This window comes from Canis lupus, chromosome X (genome assembly GCF_011100685.1).
Source record: "Canis lupus familiaris isolate Mischka breed German Shepherd chromosome X, alternate assembly UU_Cfam_GSD_1.0, whole genome shotgun sequence".
NCBI lineage: Eukaryota > Metazoa > Chordata > Mammalia > Carnivora > Canidae > Canis > Canis lupus.
In genome coordinates, this window is record NC_049260.1 from 20,493,911 (window position 1) to 20,514,026 (window position 20,116).

The window sequence follows — 20,116 nt, forward strand, 5'->3', positions numbered from 1 at the left end:
TATTGAAAGAGAAAGTTGAGAGACAAGTTTTATGAAATTCATTTTTCAGGAGATAACAACCAGTTGTCTTTGAACAAGAGAGGAGAATAATATGGACCCAGGATGTCAACCACTACTACACAATTAGAATCACTTGGGGAGCTGTGTTAAATTCCCAGTGCCCATTCTGTACCTCAGAGTGGTGGTTTTCAGAGCATGGTCCCCAGACCAGCAGCAGCAGTATCACCTGGGAACTTGTTAGAAATGCAAATTTTCAGGCATTATCCTGAGACCTAGTGAATTGGAAACCCTGGGGTGATGCCCAGCAAGCAGTCTGTGTTGTAACACTCCCCTGGTGAATCCAGTGTGCAATCAGAGTTGAGAATTCTGGAGCAAGAAGGTTTCCAGGGCAGAGATAGCAGATGGCATTCATACTGAGTGCCAGCTTTCATCCTGTATCAGCCATGGGGATGGAGTTGGAAAGCAGTGCAGTTTGCCAGCTAGGTATTCGCCATTCCTGATTTTGGGATTTGGGTAATTTATTGGCGTTATAGGTGGTTGGATGGATTATTGGTTGTTGCATTTCACAAATAGAAGTCAGGTGTCCTATCCAGTCAGCCAAAAGGGGATAAAATGGAGGGAAAAAGAGAAGGAAGAAAACAAACACTGGAACAGAAGCCACAAAGGTTGGACAGGAGGGAACAGTATCCTGGGTAAAATAAGTGGGAAATTCAGGCTAGATTACAAAATATTTCATTTATATATAAGGATTTCTTAAAGAAGTTCAAGTGTCATGGGGATTTTAGGCCCACTTAATGACTCATCAGTTCTGTTTGATCAAAAAGTACTGAAGGCTTGTTCAACCCTTTATCATTTGGCATTAAAGGATACATTTCCTCTTAACATTTAGACTTTTGATAGGATGTACTTAATACAGGTACGGTAAATTCAGAATGAACTAAACCAGAAAATAAATATATTTTCCAAGTGTAAAGAGGTTGTCACTGACTGAGAAAGAGTTAATGTGTCACATTCTTTTGATTTCTACTCCTCGGGAGAAATCACAGCATCTGTAATTTCGGAGGCATATTCTGAAGAATGTTATATTGTGATTTCTCTAAGCTGAATCTTAGAGATCTGTCTGGGAGTTTGCAGCCCTGACAAAAAGAATGGACCCATTATAGGATCAGGTTCGTCTGATTTTTCAAAAGTTAGGGGAAATACGCAGATCATTTCAGAGACTCTTTTGGCTCTGCCTTGTTGTGAAGCAGATGAAGGGAAGCAGGCTGGGCTCTGTTGTGAGGGTTGGGAGCTTATTTTTTGAGATCTCGGCAGTACAACTTCTACAAGCCCTTTCTGTGTGTATTTTTCTCCTCCCAAAATATTACATTTTACATGGGAAAGCCAATTTTGATAATTTCCAAAAAGCTAGGCATTATAGCAGAATTTGTTTCTCTTAGAAACAAACCGTTCCTTCACTGTGCAGTTAGAATCCACCTTTCATACCTGAGCAAAAATAAGCCTGATACAACTTTTCTAATCATCACATTTATTATAGGAAAGATGATAATACTACTTATGAGACCATGTTCATCTACTAAAGATATTATTTCAGTTTCTGTATTAATTTCAGAGTGCTTGGTTTATATTTTCAGCTTGTTTCGTGAACTGGGCTCTGTGTATAAAAGTGGTTTTCAGCACACTGGTAATATTGTTGACCATCTTCCTCACATAGCAAACACGCATTTCAATTCCACAGCTTTTTGGACAGAACCACAGTTGTTAATTTATTTACAGGAAAAATATATGGTTTTTTAAATTATTAGTTTCTAATCTGATGTTCTGGCATTTGCATTCTGAAACTTCATCTCGGCATGTAGACAGACTTACCTCGTATTGCCAAAAGAAAGGAAGTGGCTTCTCTGCAAAGCTAAATAGTTTTGACTTTATTGTCTGCTACGAAACAGCTGCTGATACCAGAAAAATGCCGTCTCATCATTGGGCCTGGGGTATCCAAAAGAAGCAGGAAAAAAATGACTATAGCTCCCTGTCTGCCCTGGCCCTCTTCTCTTTTCTCTCCGTTTTCATTGCCGTGAAGAGCAAGAGAACAATATTCTGCAATTAAGGATTCCATTAAGTTGAAGAAAAGAGCAAATGGGGGATGTTTGTTCTCCAAGCTGAAAAAATTTGTCTGGGGTTGGGGGGGATAGTGGTAGTGGTATAGAGAGAGGTGGGTGGAGAGACGAAGTCAGGGCTGTTTGTTGAATATACTGTTAAGGACTGTTACCATCCTAATTAATCAAGTTAGAAATTACAGCTGTAGTCGGTTTCCCCCCAATTCTTGTTATCAATTTTCTTCTCTTTTGAGACAAAGCAAATATAAATTTTGTGTTCATTTGTCATTCGTTCTTTGACTTCAGCATCTCTGAAAATAACAATGTAGCACAAAAGCCCAGTATTTACCTAGTTGTAATGTGGGTTGCCATGGTGTTTTGCAAATTATTGCAATTATGTTCACCATGCGAGTCGCCCTTGGTAACTGGCGAAAAAACTGATAATCCTGTTTTGAACAAAAGGTCAAATTGCTGAATAGAAAGTCTTGATTAACTAAAAGATGTACAAAGTGGAATTATTTCCTACCATTCAGAAATAGTTCTTGATCGGGTTTGGGGGAGGGGGTGAGTAAGTACATCTGATTACTGAAGTACAAAGCATTGAAAGGATGTTGTCTTGAGCCTTTCATGTAGTCTTAATGGTGGCTTTTTTGTCAAATTTACCCATTTGCGGCATTGAAAGAGGCAGCTGCATTTAAGCTGGAGAGACGGTGCTTTTTCAAGAGTTCAGTGCAAGGAAAGTTCTCAGCAGTATCTGCAGTTTACTAGTAGCCCCTGGTCTATTAAAACTGATGTGCCGCATTTGAGCCCATTGCTCTCAGTACTTGTGAACCCCTCTGGCTGATGATCTAATAAAGTGCTCTTACTGGACAATCTCTGATCAGCTACTTAGAAAGGAGCTTGGGGGAGGGGCAGGAGGGACACCCTCACAGGCAGTCAGACTTGGTGAAGGCCAGAAGAGACTCTAGCCAGTGGCCAAACCAAAAGGTTTATCTTGATGATAATCGGTGCTGAGCTGCTATCACAATTTTTCTTCTGGAAGGAAATCTTAATTTTATTCATAGTTGAATAAGAAAAGATTAGAATGTCTTTTTGAAATTAAAAAATCCATCTTTGTGGATTTATTTCTTAAATTATGAGTGTCCATACAATACATGATCCTACATTAATGTAAAACCAAAAGTTTCCCAGGTTACAGCCAAAGGTCAAATGGATTTTGTCTCTTCTGTATCTGGCAGAGCATCTGGGAGCGGGGAGTGAATTTCGAAGGCAGGGGGTCTCTTCTTTTCTTAATGGCCACCTGAAAAATCAATTCTCAAAACTTTTGAGAGTGTGTGAAAGTGGCATGAAAGCAAAGCAAACCTTAACAAGTTTGTGGGTTTACATTCTACATCACCTAGCAACCCCCTGGCTCGGCCAGATCTCTTGTCTACCCTTAGTTGTGTTTACAGACTATTCAAACAGCCCTTCGAAACCATGAAAGATATTCAGTTTCATTAGTACCATTCTCAAGGAGAAAATAATTAAAGTTAAATGAACAAACATTGCCTGGTGATGGTTTGAACTCCATTCTGATTTTAAGATATCCTTTGAGGCACTTGCATAGATAGTTTAGTTTTAACATTTGTTGTTCAGTACCCAAAGGCATATCGCATTAAACTATACCAATAAATTACTAGCCTGCTAACAAACAATAAAAATTACTTTTAGCTAGACTTCAGCAAAGAAAAGAAACTCTTCTAATAATGTTCTAGGCATGCCCACCTGATTGAAGTTTTTTAATTTGATTCCTACCCTGGACATCTGAGTTGATCCGTACGTACGTTGAATAAAGGCAGGGGAGGGGGCGTGGGGAACAAAGCTCCTCTGTTTAAAACGGATTTATTACCTACCTTCAGAGATCCAACATATAAAGAAAAGTATTCAAATCATATTCCATAGAAGGCTGTGTGCATTTTAGTGAGTGAGTGACTTAATTTAATAAGTGATTCTACTACTGCTAATACATGCTCTGCCACTTTCTACTTGGGACCTGCTATGTGCTTAAATTGACCTATTTTTATAATCTGTGAATTAGTTAAAATTTTTTTAAGAAAAAGCATTTTCTCGTGTTCCTTTTTTTTCTCATAAGCATGTTTGCTAAAAATTCATCTTGGTAACAACCAGGCACATGTGATATATAGTTCAAAATATTTTTCACATGTATTAGTGATTTGATGGTATCAGATTCTCTTGGCAAAACTGTCTCTTCCTTCATTAATAACAGCTTTCTAATTATAAAAACAATATATGCTTGTTATAGAAAATTCAGAAACAGAAGAAACCACCTACAGATAACCAGTGATAACATCTTAGGATAGTTCCTTCCAGTCTTTTTTTTTTCTGTGTACATATTGACGAAGCTAAGGCTTGAGTTTACTTATATTTGTTTTATTTGTTAGTATGTGTTCATAGCGAAGGTAAGGTTTTTTTCATCACTGAAGATTTGAGAGGCAGGAGTGGTCGCACAAGTATTGAACAATTTTTCTTAGAGGCTTCAGTAAAATATTCATATGAGCAACAGAGTCGCCATTTGACCATCTTGTTCTGCTCTTCCTTTACCTTGTTGAAATGTCTGTATACCTTACCTGACATCCATTTATAACCATTGATGTTGGAAGTCACAGTTGAAATCGTACATCTCCAAGTCACTTGTAGCTTCATGTAGGGGGGGAGAAGCATCTTTTATGAAAAAGTTTATAATACAATGGAGATTAATGGAATGTGGAGAGGAAAATGCTTTCAGTTTCTCACATAAAGCGAAAGCAGGGCAACTCAGAGATCTTGTGTTCTTACTATTTGTGTTTTGTTAGATCTCGAACGTCCACGGTACATGACTGGGTTGCATGAGCTCTTTGTGCTTTGTTGACAGTAGACAGACAAAGCAAAATTATTCCCGAAGCAAGGTACTGTGTACTTAGTCATGACCTATTACAGCCTATGAATGTAGCTTGCTTTTGAGTTGGATGAATAGGGAAGAGTATTTTATAGAAGAGGCTTGAATATACGAAGAGATTTTAGCTGCCCATACAGAAAGATACCTGTCCTCCATTGAACTTTTTCCCCCCAAAACATAATTTTCCATATAAAATCTTCTTAAGTATATTTTCCCCCATTGCTTACATGGTGACAATTTTAACTGTTCTAATATTGTCCTACAGTGGTAAAATAAAATTGCTGCTAATTGTTGGCTTTCTCTGCTCACAGTATAGCAGGAGGAGATGGCTTGTGTGGGGCTCTTTAGTGTACCTCAGGGACATCTTCTGATGCTCAACCTCTGATTGCAAATTAAAATAACAAGGCTGTGGTATTGGATTTGATGTGAGGCAAAGCAGAATAACTTGCTAATTTATCATGTAATATACAATTGTTCAGGTTGGAATTTGTCCACTTGTGGTGGTGCTATTCTGTGTGTTTAAATGAAGACCACTGTTTGCATCTAACCTATCATAACAGTTTGGGAGTGCTCCATTATCTTTTCAGCAAACTGATGGCAGAGTCTGGTCTTCATACAAATGATAAGATCAATAAGTTTCAAATAACTTGGATGAAATGACATGTGACTGTTCATTTAAAGAGATATCTTACTTTAAAAATCAATTTTAGTAATATTTAAAATTCTTACATTGACAAGGCACTTTCCACTTCTGTTTGATAATTTTGTTAAAAATATTTTTGTATTAAGTTCAATGAATACTTAGTTTACATATGTATATTTCTTGATTTGCTCTTTCATCTCCTACCCTGGCACCTCTCTGAGACTTAATAATCACTCTTTGACAGGCCAGCATGCTGCAGTGTAGAAGATTTAACTTTAAAAGCAAAATTATGTTCCTGTTAAAACTTCCCCTGGAGATCGTAGGAAAATTTTCTCCCAGTTTTGGGTGCAAATGTGGGTCAGAAAGCAATTTGTTTTTTGATATTTCTGGAAATCCCAAATCACAACATGTCATTCTTCAAAAGCAGCTGTGGGCCCATACTGTGCACTGTCTGTAAGACCCATTTTACACTGGGGATAATTCCATGACAGAAAAATGTGACTGCAAGGGAACCCCGGAACATTTATAAATGGTTTTGGGTGAAGAGTATCTGGTATGCTCAAAGTGCATATCATTTGGGGAGAGGAGCAGTTAACGGCCATTATAGGAAAATAGTAATGATGCAGTGAACTCTGTAAGAGCACGTATGCTGGCAGACTTCGCCCTGTGCTGCTGTCACTGCACTCCCAAAGAGCCATTACAATTTAAACTAAACCATACGTCAGTGCACTACTGTAGCATGTTGTCTCGAAAATCTTCTAGTCCCGAAATAAAGCAAAGACCTCTTCCTCTTCCTTCACCATCCATTCTGCCGTCTCCGACTTCAGATCCTGTACAGTTTTGTCAGGAAAAACATGGAAAGTTCACTTATGTTGACTACAGAATTCTGTTATTTTGCATTCAAATTGCAGAGCACCTCCACCTGATCTTACCAGTTATTCATCATTGTAGCTCTCCATGTAGTAACCCCAGGTAGAAACTGACCAGGCTCTTGCCTGGTTGGAGGAGTGCATCTTTAACAGTGTCTTGTCGCCTGTAGCTGAGCACTGATGTGTTCCTCAGTCCTGGAGGCATGTGTAGGGTTGTAACAAGATTTTACATTTAATCAACAGTGTTGTAGGCTCTGAACAACTTTAGCAAAGTAAATATTATTACCTCTTTTTTTGGAGATAAGAAAACTGAGGCTCAGAGGAAAGGTTCAGTGATTTATGTGAAATTACCCCTTAATAAATGGGTGGGGAGAAGACTCCCTCAAGTGCAGTTTTTCATAACCTCATTTCTGTATTCTTCATCGAGTGTGAACCTTTGTGCTAGAGACTGGCGAGGACACTGCCGGATCCAAAGCAGGTCATCCCCCAGGCCTGACCTTCCTGTTAGAGAGGTAAAATAAAATTGTTCAGGGACAGCACACAGCATATTCTGCTCAGTGGCAGTCGGGTACTAGGAGAAGTCCCTGGAGGGTGAGGAGATTTCACAGGAGAGGAGTGGAAATGATGCTCAATGAATGGCTAATTTAGGTGGAAAGGCCACGGCACGAGCCAAGACAAGGGGTTGGCAATAGGCAAAATGTGTTGAGGGCAGTAAGAAAACCAATTCAGTGTGGTGAAGAGTTTGTGTAAGAGAAAGGGGGAAGGAGATGAGGCTGGAAAGATTTGAGAGCCAGACCAGGGCAGCCCGGGTGGCTCAGCGGTTTAGCGCCACCTTCAGCCCAGGACATGACCCTGGAGACCTGGGATCGAGTCCCACATCAGGTTCCCTGCATGGAGCCTGCTTCTCTCTCTGCCTGTGTCTGTCTCTCTTTCTCTCTGTGTCTCTCATGAATAAATAAATAAAATCTTTTAGAAAAATGAAAGCCAGACCAAAGCATGCATCCCTATGGAAGGTTTACCACTGGAGGGATGGGAGTGGAGGGCCCTTGGGAAGCTACATTTGGTAGGTCTTTACACTGGATGTGGGAGAGATAAGAGTTGGGGAAACCAGGTAGGAGGCTGTTAAAGTAGATCAACTTTGAGGTCTGGGCTTTGGTAAAGTTGATGACAGGTGGATTGGGAGGTCAGTGGACAAATTTGGTGACTGATTGGAAGTGGGAGGAGAAGGACCCACCATATATTTGATTCAAGAGTAATAATGAGAACTGTGCATTTTTCTTTCTCCTGGGAATTTTAGATTCTTATTTTCTATAAACTGGCTCCTGTGTGCTATTTTATTGCTTCTGTTCATTCATTTATTCAAAAGATTGTTTTTAATTGCCTCCTCTGTGCCACACTTCCAGGTCTAGATGATTTCTGTGTGTGCATCCTTCTAAAAATATGAATGTACACAAATGGGTAAGTTTGGGCTGAAAGTGCACCTACCAGGAATGCCTCAGTTACAAGTGGAAATCGATCCCGTTTTAGCATGTGCAGACAGCAACCATTTTAGTGGCGACCTCAGAAATATAATTTAGCAATCAGAACCAATCAGCATTTGACACAATTTCGTACATAATGATTTCAAGGAATTAGTGATACTGAAACTAAAGTAACAGGTGATGGATCTTAGCGTGTTTTGGTAAAGGTTTATTTTGCTATTGGCAAGGCTGACTTCACCTCTTTTGAACCCTCTGCTTATAAAAGTGGTTAAGGGAGTGCTTATAAATGTGGTTAAGGTAGGTATCTGAAAATGCAATGACTTTATTCCTCTTGGTTGTGACAGTTTGGCGTTTACATGTGGCATCGCATAATAAAATGACATATTTGCATGGTGGACATCCTTATAGTGGTTCTGGAGGTTTTCGTAAAACGCGACCTTTTTTATAGATTGGACTTCCAAAGAACTACACCTCGTTCGTTCTTTTGCCATTGATTTAGCTGTACATTATTTCCCAACATGGAAAATGAAAATAAGTTTAGTTTTGTCTTTGTGAGTGATGCTTCAAAGTGGATTTATTCAGTACTAGTATTGGTAACTAAGATTGGCTCCATCCATCATGGAATATTTTCAAAGACTTGGCGTGTTTAATTTCAACAATGCACATATTTCTTGAAAGGTAGATTTGGCATAGTCCATTAATATTTGCTGGGGGAACAAAGGAGTTAACCACAGTGTATGTGGCAAAATCAAAGGGAAGCAAAGCATATATTGAATATGATTAGGGTCTATTTCCCCCCACACAAGAGTTTTGTTTAAAATACACCAGGACCAAAAGCTTAATTATCAAAATAAAACAAGAAGAATCAAGAGGTACAGGCTTCTGATGTTGTGTTTCAGCCCCAGTTCCCTTCACACAGTTATCAGCATGTGTAATTTCCATGCATAATAGCACTAGTTATTGTTGTCATTTGTAAAGGGAGATTAACAGATAGTAAGTACAAACAAACCCAAATAAGTACTGAATAGAGAGGTGACAAAGAAGAAAAGACCTCTTTAATGTTAATTATAACTGGTAGGAAGTCTAGACAAATTATATTATCTGTTTTCTATATGATTTGAAAGGACATTTAGTTAGTGACTCTGTCAGAGATAGAGTTTGGTGTTTGCTTTAGAAACAGGTGAGGTGACAACTTAGCATCTCCTTGGTTGGCAGCTCACTAGTGAGTCATGAAGTTGTAAAATGATGGAATCAAGTTTCCAAAGCATCAGAAGTTGAGCTTTTCAAAGGGTATATTTTAAAAATTAAAGAATAATTTTAACTTCCAGGTTGTATCCCAGTAATGAAAAATTTATTGTCTCAAAACATGGAGGTTGTTGCCTCTCTGCTTGCTTTTTAAAACTTTTGTTTAGAATTGAATGAATTACAACTGGGGTTGGCATTGTTAACTGATACCTATTCCAAAGCTTATAAAGCTTGAGGTAGCAACTTGAAGGTAACAAAGCCAAATGAATGATCGAGGAATAGTCTAGTCCTGCATGTCTCATACATGGTTTGCTTGAATTCTACTGCTTCATTTATTAATATGCCTAAATGGGTACTTGCAGAAGCAAATAGTCTTTCTGTTAGTATTTGTAGGCTGCATTGGAAATGTGATACCTGCTGCAGTCAGCACCACTATCTCCCTCTGTATCCCCCATGCCCAAGACAGGCTAAACCAAAGTGTCTGGTGTCCTTAATTCTGAGGGGCCATCAATTGTGAATTGCACTCTTGACTTAACAGTGGTTTTTGAAGGAAACAAAGATGTTACCAAATGTACAGGTCAATTGTAAATACAACTGAGTTTCTGAAATACCAAAATGCGAATAAAAACATGTCTGTAAGTCAGGAAAATATTGTTAGTGGCCCTAGAAATTGAAATAGATAGTTGCCTGTGACTCAGAACCACTGATTCTTTGTTCTAGTTCATGTTGTGCTGCTCTGGTATTAGTTGTTTGTCTTGAGTAGGATCCACACATCTCTAGCCCTTTTCCGTCTTGGTTGGCCTTTATATTTGGTACCGTACAACCTGTTCTTAAAGCCAAACCATACTGAATTGCTTTTCATCTGTGTGTGAACCTTTCTTATTTAGGTTGTTGTTCCCTGAAACTCTGTACCGGGGGCCTCTTTGACTACTTTGCACAGTATTTAATGTAATTCTGGGCATATATTAAAGGTTTACATGAGAAGTCCTGGAGATCCTCCATCTGAAAAGTTTAAATTTTAAAATAGTTCAGCCTATTGATTGAAGATGGGAATGAAGTTCACTGTGAATGTATTGCCTTTTAGAATCTTTAAAGGTAGTATGTGTTCTTTTAGTCAAAAAGTTCTATAGTGTGCTTTCACTGGCTGTGAAAGCCATAAATGGAACTGAAAGAACTGGGTTTTGGTGCTCTTTTGAGTCTGATTGCAGTTTCTTCCAAGAAGAGCATATTCTGAGGACTGAGGTCGCACAGTACAGCAGTGAGTGGGGACATCCTATAGATGTGGATTAAAGCCATGTAACAATGTTAATAAGTGGCAAATGAAGGTCCCCAATGTGATTAAGCAACATTTGTGTATATGCTGCTCTTAGCTAGGGGGAAAAGACCCAACAAGTTGCTTAGTCAAGAAACAGAACAGGGGATACCTGGGTGGCGCAGCGGTTTGGCGCCTGCCTTTGGCCTGGGGCGCGATCCTGAAGACCTGGGATCGAATCCCACGTTGGGCTCCCGGTACATGGAGCCTGCTTCTCCCTCTGCCTGTGTCTCTGCCTCTCTCTCTCTCTCTCTGTATGACTATCGTAGATTAAAAAAAAAAAAAAAGAAACAGAACAGTGTTAAACACATCATTGATTCTTTCCTTAATCACATCGCACATGGCTCTCTCTGGCTTTCATCCTTTTGCATGTGTTCTCTCTGCCTAAGCGGCCTTTCCTGCTTTCTCCACCTACCAAACTTCTACTCACTCTTCAAGACCAGTTCAAAAGTTCTACCTCTCCAGATAACTCCCAAGACACAAAGACAGTCAAGTTCCTATTTGCGGCTGCCTGGCTGGGAACATTGTGCCCTGGGGAACATACCTTGTACCCCAGCACTTCAGCCTACTTTGCTTAGCCTTGGGCCTAATACATGCAGCACTAAACCCTGATGCCTTTGTAAGAACGTCTGAGCTTTGGGGCACCTGGATGGCTCAGTTGGGTAGGCATCTGATTCTTGGTTTTGGCTCAGGTCATGATCTCAGGGTTGTGAGATCAAGCCCTGTGTTGGGCCCCCCCTCTCAATAGAGAGTCTGCTTGGGATTCTCTCTCTCCCTCCCTCTTCCCACCCCCCCCCAAAACACACACGCTTATATGTGTGTGTGCGCTCTCTCTCTCTAAATAAATAAATAAATCTTTAGGGGCGCCTGGGTGGCTCAGTCAGTTAAGTGCCTGCTTTTGGCTCATGTCATGATCTCAGGGTTCTGGGGTCAAGCCCCTCATCAGGCTTCCTGCTCAGTGGGGAGCCTGCTTCTCCCTCTCCCTCTGCCTGCCACTCTACCTACTTGTGCACTCGCTCTCTCTCGCTCGCTCTCTCTCTCTCTCTCAAATAAATAAATAAAATCTTTAAAATATATACAGGGCAGCCCAGGTGGCTCAGCGGTTTAGCGCCGCCTTCAGCCCGGGGCCTGATCCTGGAGACCCAGGATTGAGTCCCACATTGGGCTTTCTGCATGGAGCCTGCTTCTCCTTCTGCCTGTGTTTCTGCCTCTCTCTCTCTCTCTCTCTCTCATAAATAAAGTCTTTCAAAAAAATGTCTTCAAAAAAATAAAATAAAATATATACATACATACATGCATCTTTCTTAAAAAAAAAAAAAAAAAGAACACCTGAGCTTTGCTCCACCCCATTTGTGCAATTTTGTCTCCCTTTTTGAAGTTTCATTTTATAGCAAATATACTGATTTAATATAATAGGCATAGTGTTATCACATCTCTGTGAGAAAAGTCAAACGAGCAACAGGAGAGGGTAGCTGAAGAAGGAAAATGAGAAGAAAAAAAAAAAAAGGAAAATGAGAAGAGTGTATAAAGGCCAGAAAAGTGGACAATGACTTTCAGAAGTGGGAAGAGTGGGTCAGTTGAAATTGTCCTTGAAAAGATTGCAGCCAGTTTTATGCCTCCACAATATGTGTGTAGAAGAATCTGTTTTAATTTTTTTTTAAGATTTTATTATTTATTCATGAGAGACCCACACAGAGAGAGAGGCAGAGACAGAGGGAGAAGCAGGCTCCATGCAGGGAGCCCGACGTGGGCCTCGATCTTGGGACTCCAGGATCATGCCCTGGGCCGAAGGCAGGTGCCAAACCGCTGAGCCACCCAGGGATCCTGTTTTAATTTTAAATAAGTGTTTCTTTTATGCCGAGTATAGCTCTAAGCATGGTAAATACATTGCATCATTACAACCTATAAATACAATGTTGGGGGCAGCCCTGGTGGTGCAGCGGTTTAGCGCCGCCTGCAGCCCGGGGTGTGGTCCTGGAGACCCGGGATCGAGTCCCACATCAGGCTTGTTGCATGGAGCCTGCTTCTCCCTCTGCCTGTGTCTCTGTCTCTCTCTCTCTCTCTCTGTGCCTCTATGAATAAATAAATAAAAAAATAAATAAAAAAATAAATAAATAAATAAATAAATAAATAAATAAATAAATAAATAAATACATACATACATACAATGTTGGGCCTATTTTACAGAGAAGGAAGCTGAGCATAGCAGTTAAGTCACTAGCTAGTAGTCATTCAGCTATTAGGAAAGTCGTTCATTTCTACATGGTATACCTTTTTATATTTTTATTTTTTTCTAAGACTTTATTTATTCATGAGAAACACAGAGAGGCAGAGACATATGCAGAGGGAGAAACAGGCTCCCTGTGGGGAACCCAATGTAGGACTTGATCCCAGGACCCTGAGATCATGTCCTGAGCCAAAGACAGACACTCAACAACTGAGCCACCCAGGCGTCCCTGTATACTCTTTTTTAAGATTTATTTATTTATTTTAGAGAGAGAGAGTGTGTGTGAGCACAAACAGGGAGGAGGGGCAAAGGGAAAGAGAGAAGCAGACTCCCCCCTGAGCTGAGACCCTGACATGGGGCTTGATCCCTGGACCCTGGGATTATGACTTTAGCCCAAGGCAGATGCTTAACCGACTGAGCCACCCAGATGCCCTGCATGGTATACTCGACTTTGATAATGGTCTCTACTAATGACCAAAAACCCATTGGTTTACATTTTGTGTATAATCATATAAGCTTTTATTGGGAGGTTTCACTTGATGCATGTTAGGGGGGGTTCATATTAAGAAGGGAAGAATATCTCATGTGATTTTCTATTTTTATGAAAAAAAAAAAAAAACTTTATGAGGGGCTCTTGGGTGGCTCAGTGGTTGAGTGTCTGCCTTTGGCTTAGGATTCCGGGATCCTGGAATGGGGTCCTGGGATCGAGTCCTGCATCAGGCTCCCTATGAGGAGCTTGCTTCTCCCTTTGCATATGTCTCTGCCCCTCTCTCTGTGTCTCTCATGAATAAATAAATAAAATCTTTTATTAATTAATTTAAAAACCTGATGAGTTTCCTAACTGTTCAGGTGTGGGCATAAATCAAAGTGACATTTCAGGGAAGAATGGTAAGGAGCTATTTCAGAATCTTTAAGGAAAGTTTGAACAAAATGAACCTATCTTGATAAGGAAAGAGGTTTGTTTTGTTTTTTTGTTAAAGATTTATTTATTTGAGAGAGAGAGAGAAAATAGATTCCCACTGAACGCAGAGCCCAGCTTGAGGCTCAGTCTCACTATCCTGAGATCATGATCTGAACCAAACTTGAGTTGGATGTCTAACTGACTGAGCCACCCAGGCACCCCCCAAAAGGGGTTTTGTTTGTATTTGTTTGATGATGGTGATAAAACTGAAGTGTTCTCTTTCTTCTCTCCAGGGTTGGTTGATTTGTGAGGAGCCAACGTGTCAAAATCGAACTCGGCGCCTTCCCCTTCAGTTCTCCCGAAATGGGCCTCTTTGCCAAGTCTGCATGAAAGCTACACTTCGGCCAGAGGTAATAGTCACATGATACTAAAGAACTGTGTAGAAGGGAGTGAGGGTCTGTGTTTTCCCATCCCTTAGGTCTGAGAGGTAGATATTTGGTAATTGCCCTCTGGAAGCACCCCACTACCACACACATGTATTTTTAAAAATTCAGACTTCAAAAAGATAAATGTTTATTTTTTTACATCATGAACAATACTACACTTCTATCTAAGAAACTAGTTCTTGTAGAAATTACTCTGATTTCTTTGGTTACCACTTCATAATTACACAGAAGAAACTGCTTTTGTAGAAACTGTTGTCTTTGGGCTAGGTCAGAACCCCTTTTTTGAGGGCCAGAAAACCTCCCAAACCTGTGCCCTGAAAAGTTTATTGTATTTGCAAGGGATTCCATTGTTTCTAGGGGACAACATATCCAGCCTTTTCTCCACCTTAATATTTACACCTGAGGGAGGAGGCCCACTGTCATTAGTGACTCCCAACTAGGGAGCACATAGTCTGGAAACACCTTCCTGATAATTAAGATGCTTTCCTTCTGCTGCACCCTTAGAGCATCAACTCAAGCAGCATTCCCCAAACTGTGGGGAGAGGAATGTTTGAAGGTCTTTCTTGCAAAGAGGGTTTTGTGATCAGGTACATCTAGTGAACTCTGGGCTAGCCAGAGTTAAACAAGCTCATTGCAGATTGTCTGAGAACCTGTAAAATGATAAAGTGCAATCAACCTCACCAATACAGGACTCTAATGTGCCTTCCTTTCCAAATTTGTCCGGCCTGAGGATTTGTAAGGATTTTGGTGAGAAGAAAGAAGGAATAGGAAACCTGTTATTTGCTTTTTTTTTTTAAACATAGAGGCAGGGTTCTATAATCAAGTCTTGACTTCACATCTTTTCACTGAAAAACATTGGTACACAAGCTAGCTTTAGGAAAATATTTTAAAGTTCTAATGGCTTATTTTAATTTTAAGGTAATAGATCATTTCACAAAATTTAGCGAGGAGTCAGGAACTACAAATGGCACTGCCATTGTTGTGTATTCTCTGGGTTTTTTTGCATAGCCATATGCATTTTTTACATGGTTTCAGTCATGATTAAAATATGCTTCTGTATCATGTTTATCTTTTGTCAGGTGTCTGTGTTACTACATCATTTTCAGTATCAAAACCAAATTTAAGTGTTTTATTCTTGTTGGACATTTTAGGCTACTTTTACTATCTCTTTATTAGAAAATTGTGATGAGTATTCTCATGTTTACATTATTTTTTGTTGTTATTTGAAATACTTCTTGAGGATAAATTCTTACCGACAATACATATCAAAGTGCCTAAATAAAATATGGTCATGATTCATATTGCCATATTGCTTTCTTGATGGGTTATCCCAATTTAAACTGTAGTCAGTACTTGATGCATGTACCAGCTTTACCACTGTCTTTGCAGCATTTGTACATTATCATTATTTCTAACTAATTTAGTAAGTATAAAATGTTTCTTGCCTTATTTTGTAGATCTTTGGTAATTAGCAAAGTAGAATGTGGGGTTTTTTAACAAAAAATATGGAACACATAGTGAGAATTAGATGTACTAAATTGGTCTCATCCCAACCCTTGGATTAGCAGGTGTAGGAAGAGAACAAAAGTATATATATTTAGTGTGACTCATCACTCCACTTGTAGACTCTAGGGGAATCACCTGGCTTCATGAACCAATGCTACCTTTGAGACTTCTTAAACATCCTGCTCATCAAGTCAAATTCAATAAAAATTAAATTACTTCTTAGAAAGTCAGCTAGTTTTATGATTCTCTCACCATTCTTAGTGAGAGAAAGTAAAAGGAGTGGATATCCTATAGATTGGTAGCCCTCCAGTAAATGTTGATGATGTTATTGGTAGTGGTATAATACATCAGGTCATCGTTTATCATTTAGTATCTTTTTAAAAAAATGAGTTAGCTGGGCAGCCCTGGTGGCGCAGCGGTTTAGCGCCGCCTGCAGCCCGGGTTGTGATCCTGGGGACCTGGGATCGAGTCCCACGTGGGGCTTCCTGCAGGGAGCCTGCTTCTCCCCCTCTGCCTGTGTCTCTGCCTCTCTCTCTCTCTCTCTGAATGAATGAATGAATAAATCTTTTAAAAAACTGAGTTAGCCAACACAGGCATTTTGACGTACTTTTTTCCCCTTTCATATCCTTGTCCTCAAATGGTAACATTTTAGGCAGGCATTTACCAAGGCTGTCATCTACTCTTGACAGGGAGTAGCTTTCATAGCATAGGGTCATATTGCTGCTCAGAACTTGACCCTTTGGGATAACTGGAGGTTCAGAGCATCCTGGTTAGTGATACTGCCTGTAGCTGTTCCTCACAGGCACCTTGACAGTGGGTCTGAGCCTACTCTTCTACAGTCTTTTTGGAGTTGCTAGTGATGAGTTGGGAATTTCTTTTTCTTTTTCTCTTTTTTTTTTTTTTTTTTTGAGTTGGGAATTTCTTGATTCTGTGTATGAGGTTCCTGGGCTTTGCTAGGAAAAAGCTGCATCTTACTAGAGACCATTCCAAAGAAGCTCCAAAATCAGTGGTAGAATGGACAGGATTGTTGTAATTACCATAGGGTTTTCTAAAGTGTCTGTTTCTCAGGATTGTGCTTACCTGACCCTTAAGTTCTAGGGTACTGTGCCTCAATCATACATTACTTTCTTTTTTTAAGATTGTATTTATTTATTCATAAGAGAGACACAGAGAGAGGCAGAGACATAGGCAGAGGGAGAAGCAGGCTCCCTGGAGAGAGCCTGATGCAGGAGTCGATCCCAGGACCCTGGGATCACAACCTGAGCCCAAGGCGGATGCTCAACCACTGAGCCACCCAGGTGCCCCAATCATACATTACTTTCATTTAATAATTATTTATTGAACACCTACTACATCCTAGGCACTTTGGGGCTGGGGACACACCAATGAACAGGACATTTCCTTTTTTATAAAACCAGTTTCACATTATGTAGATTATATAAAATTGATATATGTGGGCAAAAATAGATAGTTGCAACTGTTTGGACAGAAGCACTAGACTGTGTGTGAGGGCTTTAAATACATTGTTCAGGTTTGATGGTAAAGTACTTGCCTCTTATCATGCCAGACTCATCCCTACATAATAAATCTACTCTCATTTAGTCCCGGGTTGCATTTGGCTTGAGTACTTTCCAGGATTGACTTGGGGTATGAAAGCTGGCTCTTTTTCTGACTCATGTTGCCAGAGTCATAAGAAAGCTGGGACAGTTTTGTTCCCAGGGTTTTGCATTTGTCTCTTTTCAGATACCTTTAGAAAAAGATTTTTTATATTCATGGGAATTTAGCAGTATCCAAATTGCTGATTCTTAAAAATACATTCTCTGAGTGTTCTCTGTTACATAGGAAGTGAAAATGCAGGAATGCAAACTTCAGTATATGCTTAAGGCCCAAGTAAATAGAACACTTTTTCACACTGGAAGTACAGACAGGACTTTCCCAAGTTAGACACTAAATATTTTATTACGTCTTTATTTCAAGGACATGGTTTTGACTTCTTAACGGTGGCCAAATCTGTCTGGCTGTGAGGTGAACCCATGGGAGGGATTCTGTATTATGTAATTCGCCAAAACTAAAGGGTTAGTTTTTGTTTAGTTTGCAGTGTAGAACTAAGATTTCAAACTTAAGTTAAACTTTTTCTTAGTAACATTTCTGTCCTTGATAAGGAGATCTACATGTGACTCCCTGGGCCATGGCAGAAGTCACTGAGGGAATTACATAGCCCCTGGGATAGAGTGCTGTGGTGGATCCTTTTATTCAGTTGTTTAGCCAGCAAAATCTCTTGAAGGTCATGTATGAGGAAAGCAGTAGACTGATTTCTAGTTCTACTTTGGTATACCCTTAGTGTTTCTCACATTATCCTCAGTTGTAAAATTGTGAAAATCCTTTATAATGGAATGTGTATTCCATATAGGATTTTGGCCTTCAAAGGAGAAGGGGTAATACTGAACTTGTCTGTGTGTTAAAACTTCAAAATGACTGCAGCTGAACAAAGTGTTGGTTTGCTAAGTAGGTTAGGGACAGTGAAAATATTGCCAGGCTACCTGAGACAGGGTCTTACTTCTCCATAAGAAGAAACCTGGGAAGTACTTGTGGTCTCTTAGGGCAGAAATAAGGAGTTGTACAGGAAGAGAACCTTAGAACTATGACAGAAAGTCTTAAACCTCTGTATCTAATCATTGGGTACTGTCTAGAAGACAGTGGATTTTTACCATGAAGAATCTTTTGGGTTTCTCCATTGTGATTTTGATGTGCTTGCTTGTTGATGTAGTTTGTTAAATTCTACAGACAGCTTCTCTTAACTATGAGGCAGACACTAGCTTTCTTTTTCAATTCATTTTTTTCATTTTTTTTTAAATCAGAGTGAAATTCACATAACAAAATCAACCATTTTAAACTAAATAATGCAGTGGCACTTAGTATATTCACAAATGTTGTAAGACCACTTCTGTCTAGTTGCAAAACATTTTTATCACTGCAAAAGAAAATTCTTGGGATGCCTGGGGGCTCAGTGATTGTCTGCCTTTGGCTCAGGTCGTGATCCCGGGGTCCTGATGGAGTCCTGCATCAGGCTCACTGCAAGGAGCCTGCTTCTCCCTCTGTCTCTGCCTCTATCTCTGTCTCTCATGAATAAATAAATAGTCTTTTAAAAAAGAGAGAAGAAAATCCTGTACTCTTTAAGCAGTTGTACCCCATTCTTCCCCTTCTTCCAATCCCTGGGAACCACTAATCTGCTTTACGTCCCTATGGATTTACCTATTCTAGATATTTCACATATGTGGAATCATATATATGACCCTTTGTTTCTGGCTTTTTTGACCTAGCACATTTCTGAGGTTCATCCATGTTATAACCTGTGTCAGTACTTCATTCTTTTTTATGGCCAAATAATAGTCTATTGAAGAGATATACCACAGTCTGTTTATCCATTCATCCAACCATGGGCATTTGGGTTGTTTCTTTCAGTATACTTTAAAGTTTATTCTATTTATCTAGACAGGTCTTTTATTTGGCCTAAATAATGTGTTCCGTGACTCACTTGTTGGTCCTAGTTCAGCTGAATGGTACTACACAAAGCTAGGCTGATCCCTTCTCTGTTCCTGTGTTCAGTAAGCACTTGCTCAGCACCAGCTCTGCCTGCTTTGAGAACTTTTTAGATATTTGAATGTGGATGTTTTCCTGAGCTTTCTCCTCCTTGGCCCAATTTTCCCAGGTCTTCAACCATTTCTCTACTGCTCTGCTTTCAGAATAATCATCCTACTCTAGAGTTTGTGTCCCAGTAAAATGAGGAGCCAAAAACAGCATATAGCCCTTCAAGTGCTCTTGCTAACGCTAGTATGGAGCAGAATAAACCTGCTGCTGCTGCCAACTTTTCTAGGTAGTAAGTTTCTGTGAAGTCTATTTAGGGTTGCGTTAACTTCCTTAGCATCCATATTCACGGCGCTGACTCATTTTGAACATTCTCTCTACTAAAATATGTAATGTTTTTGCACATGCAGCTACTAAGCCATGTCTGTAAGACTCCATTAGTGCTGTATTCCTTTCCTAAGTCCACTATAACAAAGTTCCATAAACTAGGTTGCCTAAAACAAGAGAAATTCCTTGTTTCACAGTTCTGGAAACTAAGTAGAAGTCGAAAATCCAGGTATCTCCAGGGCTTTCTCCTCCTGAAAGCTAGTAGGGAAGAATTCCTTATCTCCTCTAGCTTCTAGTAATCTTTGGCCTCTGTTGATCTATAGGTGTATCACTGCAGTCTCTGCTTACATAGTCACATGGCCATCTTATCCCTCTATAGTTCTCTATTCTTCTTCCTATAACAATGCCAGTCATATTGAATTAGAGCCTACACTAATCCAGTATGATCTCACCTTAATCTTATTTTCTCTGCCAAGACCCTATTTCCAAACAGGACTTGATTATACCTTTTTAGGAACACAGTTCAACCCATAAGATAGGAATTGT

General features: G+C 39.8%; 1 protein-coding gene across 2 annotated transcripts in view; it reads left to right on the top strand.

Moving 5' to 3' along the window:
* Positions 1 to 20,116, top strand: part of POLA1 (DNA polymerase alpha 1, catalytic subunit) — a 310,086-nt gene that overhangs the window by 182,654 nt on the left and 107,316 nt on the right. The window contains exon 34 of one of the 2 annotated variants that reach the window (XR_005386198.1): positions 14,000 to 14,111. Coding sequence is in view for 1 of the 2 variants with exons in the window: in XM_038587111.1 (XP_038443039.1) it covers positions 14,000 to 14,116 (117 nt within the window). In the remaining variant the exon portion in view is untranslated. Of the gene's footprint in view, positions 1 to 13,999; positions 14,117 to 20,116 lie in introns of those variants that run through there. The other variant, XM_038587111.1, reaches the window with a different exon arrangement.